A 7,500-nucleotide genomic window follows, 5' to 3' on the forward strand; every position below is an offset into this window, starting at 1 on the left:
GTGTGTGTGTGTGTGTGTGTGTGTGTGTGTCTGTCTGTCTGTCTGTCTGTCTGTCTGTCTGTCTGTCGGTATGTTAATTTATGTGTGTGTGTGTGTGAGAGAGAAAGGAGCTCTGTTTATTATATATATACTGTAAGGAGAGAGAGAGAGGGGGAGGGAGGGAGAGAGAGAGAGAGAGAGAGAGAGCGAGAGAGAGAGAGAGAGAGGGAGGGAGAGAGAGAGAGAGAGAGAGAAGGCTAACAGACATAAACCGGTTCCTTTCTGTCTTTGCAGATCACAGATGAGACCAAGAAGGTGGCGGAGTCCCTGGGCTTCAGTGTGACTCTGAGGGGGGTCATTACCGTGAAGGGGAAGGGAGAGCTGACCACTTACTTCATCAACCATGAGCACTCGCCCCATCCCTGAACTCTACACTCTAAACCCTGAACTCTAAACTCTAAACTCTGAACTCTGAACTCTGAACTCTGAACTCTAAACTCTAAACTCTAAACTCTGAACTGTGAACTCTGAACTGTGTACTCTGAACTGTCACCATAGGGATGAGAACACTGCCGCTGGATTTGGGGAGGTTTGTTCAACTCACCCCAGGTGCACAGAAAAGAAGACGTCCAAAAAAGTCCATGACCTTCTACAGAGGGAACACTCGACACTCATCCACATAGACAGAAATGCAGACAAATCTGTTCTAGAGAGCTTGTTAGGGTCCTATACTACACCATCACTGCGCCACTGTACTAATGATAGGAAGTGCTCAGTCCTAAATGAATCCCTTTGTAAAACGTACAGACCACAATGAAATGTAGAGTCTGGAAATGTCACACAAGTGGGTTTGTGAGAATAAACAAGGACTGCACACTTCTCTACACCACTCACTTCATCAGACACAGCCTTGCCACCATTCAAAAAACACACATGATCTATATGCACTACATCTTACATCTTACATCTGTCTTCCATATGTCTGTCTCTCATTGGCCACAAGGCCTGTGCCACACAGCAGATGATTGTAATCTATTTCAGAGTCAGCTGTAGCCACTGTATGTCCATGAAGGGTGGAAGAGTGCTTGCACTGTGTCTCACAATCACTTCCTCAGTTCATAACTAAATAACTGGGTTTACCAATGACTCCTAACTACATAGCTGCCTTTTTTTTTTTTTACTCATGTCTCATGTGAATAATCTGTTTCTGACCGCATAGGCTATATGTCACCCAACACTGTGTATTTATGAGTTTCACTAATGATGGAACTGGTTCAAATCTGGCAGAGGTTCAACTGTCATCTGGGACACTGTTTGCCATTTTGTTTAATAATTATGCTGTCATACCATGTCATGGAACCCATTCTAGAACTTGTGTGTATTTGTGCAAAAATTAAGCATACAGTTATTTGAGCTTTCAAGTTGCCTTGTTAAGCAATGGACGATTATATATGGTTAGGGAGAGCACTGGTTACCCGTTAGAAGATTCTTGCTGGAATGCACTGTTTTAATTTATATTAACTTAATGTGTAAATATTAGTTTTTGAAGAATTAAGATTTTCTACAGAATATGCACTATGACTTTTTTCCGTTGAGTAAAATAGGCTATGTTAAATCTGCACTGTGTAAAATAAAGTGTATTCTCGTTCAAAAGTTGTATGAGTAGGTGTCAGATTATTTTCTGCCGTTTCAGAGTAAAGCCAATGTTCGCCTGAGTGAAAGGGTAAAACAAAGGTTGCGTACGGTGGTGATCGGTAGGCAACCTACACGGCTGAACACAGTCATTTAGCCCTCGGAAGTTCTCGGTAAACACGCAGCGCCTGCAATGGAATTTCCCTCAATGGATAACCACGCCCGTTCATCTCTTTAATTGGCCCGAAAGGCTGAAGAGCAAAACTTTCTTTTCATTTCATTGGATCTTTATTCTGTCGCTCTAGTCATTTCCTGCTTTTGGGCGTGAGATTACTTTGTTTTCTGTGCGACGTGGTGTCAAAGTTTGTTACTCTGAGATGTCCGTATCGGTAAGTTTGAAGCAGTAACTTTTTTGTCCAAGCTTGTCTTGCTCTATCATTACTTTTTCAGCTAAGGTATGTTAAGCTTATAAAATCTGTTTCGTTTTCACGTTGGCGACCTAGTTGAACAAGTCAACAGAGAACGAGGAAATAACACCTCATAGCCGATACAGATTAGTGTTCGTGGAACGTATCGCTAAATTGCGCAACTGCTGCAATAGCCTACGTCTGAGATAAAGATACGGTATTTTGTCTTTTTCGTTGTTTGTCACATAGTTTTGACGTGTGACTAAACTGTAGCCTAATGGTGCTAGGATGTTAAGGATGCCCAAGCATGTCGACAACAGTTGACAACAACCTTGCACTGCTACCAACCCAAGGATCTACTTTTCATTACCATCTCACAGACCCGTTTACAGTGAGTCCGCCCATTGCTTATTCACCATGTCGGGAGTAGCACGCCATCAAAGTAGTAGAAGACGGCGTCCCCCCAAAATGTTTCTGGTGGCGTCCGACCTGAAGATCCAGGACCACCTGGATGGAACCATTCGGGTGCTACGGGGGTACTTGTGCCAGGAGCAAGAAAGCCTGGAAAGAAATGGCAAAGTGGAGCAGTTGTGGGTAAAAGTAAGAGGCTTGTTTTTCTCCTTTCCCTGTTCTGATCTCTTAAGCAGCCTACTCTTACCACACTGTCGTCACTCATTTTTTGGAGTAGATACTCAATCACACAGACACAGACACAGACACAGACACAGACACAGACACAGACACAGACACAGACACAGACACAGACACAGACACGCACACTCTCACACACACATTGATGGAGATAATTTCCAAGCACTGTAAATTACTTAAGAATATATGAATCAAGTGCCTTGTATTAATATATTCCTTGTATGAATCATGTGCTTATGAAAGCAGGAACATGGCTTTTCTGTGTATGTGTGCAACTAAGATTATTAGGTGCCACTTAGTCTGCATATGTACAAGAGAGCATGTTTAGACCAGAGGTGATAAGAAGGATCGAACTGTGCTTCTTCCAATCTTGTGCAAAACTTTCATCCGTGCCTCACTGCTGAACACTAAACTTCTCTCTATATAAACCTCGTGCGATGTGTTTATCCTTGCTTCACTTTCAGCCTTGTGCTGGGGTTGAGCCCGATTGCAATTGTTGTTTGTCTAATAAATAAACTCATATGCAGCTCCGGAGTCCTGAGGTAACTAGGGTGAATTTTCACCTAACACATACTGACCTGTTCCAAAACATACCTTAAGGTTAGGGAGTGGGGTTACGGGGCTACGTCTGAATTTGTGAAGCATTGCCACCTTAAATCTCTTTCCCTTTTTCTCCACCTGTATCCCAGGTATTAGATAACGGCTGGATGGTTAAGATTGACAGGCAAGTGCTCATGGAGATACCCGCCGACCAGGCTGGCCTATTGGAGCCAGTGACGGAGCCGGAAGCCCGCCTGAAACTTCACAACAAACCTCATCGGCTGCAGCGATTGGCTGGCCTGCCTTTGGGGTCGCCCGTAACCGTGGTGATGAGCCACGGTGGCCTGGCCGAGGCGGAGCTTAGATACAGGGGACCCCTGACTAGAGGGAGTACGGCAGTGTACTTTGGGGTGCAACTGAAGGTGAGTGCTAGACTAAAATGGTACAAACAGTATAGTTGCTTTGTGATTTTCCAGTCATTGTGGTTGAAATTTCCGTTAAAGTGACTTGCATTGGCATTCTGTATGAGATTTCATTGACTGACATTTGCTGCACTTTTTATTTAGTGAAGTTAAAAAGGCTCAAGGGTTCCTGCAGTAGAAAAGTGCCTAAAGATTCTGGCCAACCTTGCCTCCTTCCTTTTTCTCTCCGCTCTGAATCTCTCCTTCTTACTCCATTACGCCTGTGTTTCCCTCAGACTTCCTCTCTTTTATACCTCATCCTTCTCTCCTGCGTTTCCCTCAGACTTTCTCTCTTTTATACCTCATCCTTCTCTCCTGCCTCTCCACAGCTTTCTCTCTGCTTGGCTTGCTCTATGCTTTCTCACTCTCATGCATCGGATGGTTGCTAACATGTTTTCCTGTGATGAACATTATTTGCTCTCTCACGCTCGCTCTTTCGTTCTCTCTCTCTCTGTCTTTCGCTTTCTCTCTGTACTTTTACCAGTCCATGATTTGCCTTTGGTTTTCGCAAAAAAGTTCTTGATATTTGATTTCAATAGCCAATCAAATTACACCCCTCCCATCCGTGCTCCTGAGCACCATGTTGATTGGTTTGGGATTGATTATGGCCTGGTCCCAGCCCCTATGTGTGTTTCCCATTTACAGAGTCAGGAGGTTTTTTATTAGCGCAAACTTTGAACGGACCACCACAGAGAACCATGAGGAGCAGCACTTGGCAAAAAGTGTATGGAACTACAACTGCGGACTCTAATCACGCTCTCCAATCTATCCATATCTTTCTCTCTGTCTGCATCCCCCGCTTTCACCCATCTTGTTTTTGTCTCACTTCTCTCTCCCTCTGCCTCTTTCTCTCGTCAGGGTTGGGCGGCGGGTAAGGGCACCAGTACCGGCACCTATAAAGGCCACCAGCTCTTCACTTGCCCCGAGGCATGCGCCCTCTTCGTCCCTGCCAGCCAGCTCACCCTGCGGCGTTCCTCGCGCGAGACTGACGCCGCCGAACGCCACCCCCCCAACGCCAACGTCCCTCACAACCCCCCCATCGCCCTACACAACCCCCCCACCTCCCAACCCCCCACCTCCCACCAGCCGGTGAGCATTCTGTCCCGCACGGCTGAGTCCATCCCGGGGCCTGCTTCTCCCACGGCTCCGGTGCTGCAGCAGGGCCAGCGGGTGATGTTCACCCAGGACGAGGCCATTCACACGGGGAGGGTGGTGTTCTGTGGGGCCCTGCCTGGCAGGAGCTCTGGAGGTGTTTTCGTGGGTTTGCTTCTGGTAAGTGTGTGTGTGTGTGTGTGTGTGTGTGTGTGTGTGTGTGTGTGTGTGTGTGTGTGTGTGTGTGTGTGTGTGTGTGTGTGTGTGTGTGTGTGTGTGTGTGTGTGTGTGTGTGTGTGTGTGTGTGTGTGTGTGTGTGTGTGTGTGTGTGTGTGTGTGTGTGAGAGAGAGAATGAACGTGTTTTGGTGAGGAAATGCAAAGGCTTTGCTCTTTTTGTGTTTGGTGTATGGCACAAGCTGCAACTATGCATTTGACTTTAAGTAACTCTGTGTGTGTTTTTGTGTGTGCATTTGTCTGAGTGTATGTGTGCAAGTGTTACATTATGTCCGGTGTGTGTGGGCGTGGGTGTGTGCTGTGATGACTGAATATGAGAGATGGGGGAATTTTTTATTTTTGCATATTTATTTTAGTCCAATAGTCTAATCTGCCTTGGTGTGGATGCTGCTCTGTCATTGTGTGTGTGTCTATAAGTGTTTTAGCTGTTGTTGTTTTGTTTGTGCTGTCAACTTGTTTGCTTGGGTTTTTGGTTATGTGTTGTTGACTGTTGTTATGGTTGCAGTATTGGCTCAAATATGAAATGTACTCTTTCTACGGCATTGACATGGATTGATTGATTGATTGAGTGTGTGTGTGTGTGTGTGTGTGTGTGTGTGTGTGTGTGTGTAGGACAGCCCGGTCGGTTCGTGGGATGGCACGTATAAGAACCATACGCTGTGCTCCTTCTCCTCCCCTCAGTTTGGTCATCTCCTCCCCCTCTCCAAAGTCACTCCAGGTAACTACCTACTCCACAGGCACTTCCCATTGATATCTGTTACTATCATTATAAGGAATACTTCTCCTGTGGTCAGATGGCATAGTGTATATGGGCCATTCTACCGAATTGATGCAAAGTCATGTCGGATATATTTTGAATTTTTTTATGGTTTATTCCCAAAACTTTGTCCGTATGTATATTGTACCATATCTAAAGTACACATATCTAGTAAAAGAACAGTCAAGTTTTATATTGTATTTTCAGAATGTGTCGGAATGTTTTTCCTCTTCCAAAAATTGTCACTACCGAAACATCACATTTACTATAGTAAAAAAGTATTATTATTGACCTGTTCAGATTGTGTTTCCTTTCCTTCTCTGAAGTGTATTTTTACAAATATTTCTTGAAGGTTTTCACAATGAAATCCATAGAAATGAATTTTTTACCAAATTTTCAAGTTCAATTTATCTGTTTCGGTAGTGACTGCACTGTTTCGGTAGTGACTGCCCTGTTGGATGGATATTCATTTCTCTCCCAAAATCATCCAAAAGGTGCTCTGGGCCGCCCTTTAGTCCACACAACACATTTATTTAAAAATTATGGGATTGAACTACTTACCATTTCATTTTGTCACTACCCAAAGCATCTGGTCACTACCATATGTTTCGGTAGTGACTGTTTCGGTAGTGACAATTCTAGCTAACTTTAAGCATAAATAAAGAATTCTAGCAAGCACACGGCTTTCAAACACATCTTTGAAGAGGTGAACACACATACAAACATAAGATTTTCCATGAAACCCCAAAAGGTTTACTTAATTGAAGAAAACATGCGTTTCGGTAGTGACAATTCTTAAGGTTACACGTCGATTTTCAGACTTTGGAACACATTTATATAAAAACTATGGGATTTAGCTACTTACCATTCAACCATGAGGGACAGAGATGCAGTGTCACTGCATGGTCAAAAATGCAGAGTCGTGGCTAAAACACAGGCTCAGCCAATGGACTAAAACTCTTGTGTTTCGGTAGTGACATGAAAACTAGGGACATGATTTTTTGAGTATAGTAAATTGATTAAAAAATTAAACCCACAATAAATCTAAATATTCCAAGTTCTGTTTCAACCCAATCATAAAGACCTTTGAAATTAAATCATTGAAAAAAATCAAAAAAAAATTGAAAAGTGTTATTTAAAGGCATTGAAATTTAGATGTCAGGGTTGGGGACAGCTACTTCCCAATAGAAAGTACCCTATAAATGATGATTTTGTATATATTTAGCTTATCACTATCTCATGCAATGCATTGGGTTTATATAGACCATAACATTTTCTAATTAAATACCTATGCCTAAATACCTAATTGTTTTGTAAATAGTTTTTATTGTTGAGGGACTGCATATTACACGAATTCGGTAGAATGGCCCATATCAGTAGACTTCAGGGGGGAAAAAATGCATATACCAGTAGACTAAATGGCACATACCAGTAGACTAAATGGCACATACGTACCAGTAGACTTCATAATATATACCAGTAGACTTCATAATATATACCAGTAGACTTCATAGTATATACCAGTATACTTCATAATATATACCAGTAGACTTCATAATATATACCAGTAGACTTCATAGTATATACCAGTAGACTTCATAGTATATACCAGTAGACTTCATAGTATATACCAGTATACTTCATAGTATATACCAGTATACTTCATAATATATACCAGTAGACTTCATAGTATATACCAGTAGACTTCATAGTATATACCAGTAGACTTCATAGTATATACCAGTA

The 7,500-nt window shown here is 42.9% G+C and overlaps 2 protein-coding genes across 2 annotated transcripts in view; both read left to right on the forward strand.

The window, feature by feature from the left end:
* LOC308382097 (adenylate cyclase type 4) overlaps window positions 1-405 on the forward strand; it is a gene marked incomplete at its 3' end in the record, with an annotated part of 18,197 nt that extends 17,792 nt beyond the window's left edge. Inside the window, exon 25 of the mRNA XM_080859783.1 lies at window positions 274-405. Coding sequence (XP_080715909.1) covers window positions 274-405 — 132 coding nt within the window. The remainder of the gene's footprint in view (window positions 1-273) is intronic.
* Window positions 406-1,946: 1,541 nt separating this feature from the next.
* Window positions 1,947-7,500, forward strand: part of cyld3 (cylindromatosis (turban tumor syndrome) 3) — a 14,057-nt gene continuing 8,503 nt past the window's right edge. Inside the window, exons 1-5 of the mRNA XM_080859782.1 lie at window positions 1,947-2,000; window positions 2,399-2,618; window positions 3,359-3,631; window positions 4,529-4,942; window positions 5,610-5,715. Coding sequence (XP_080715908.1) covers window positions 2,436-2,618; window positions 3,359-3,631; window positions 4,529-4,942; window positions 5,610-5,715 — 976 coding nt within the window. The 5' untranslated portion in view covers window positions 1,947-2,000; window positions 2,399-2,435. The remainder of the gene's footprint in view (window positions 2,001-2,398; window positions 2,619-3,358; window positions 3,632-4,528; window positions 4,943-5,609; window positions 5,716-7,500) is intronic.

This window comes from Sprattus sprattus, assembly GCF_963457725.1.
Source record: "Sprattus sprattus genome assembly, chromosome: 21".
In the NCBI taxonomy this organism is placed as follows: Eukaryota; Metazoa; Chordata; class Actinopteri; order Clupeiformes; family Clupeidae; genus Sprattus; species Sprattus sprattus.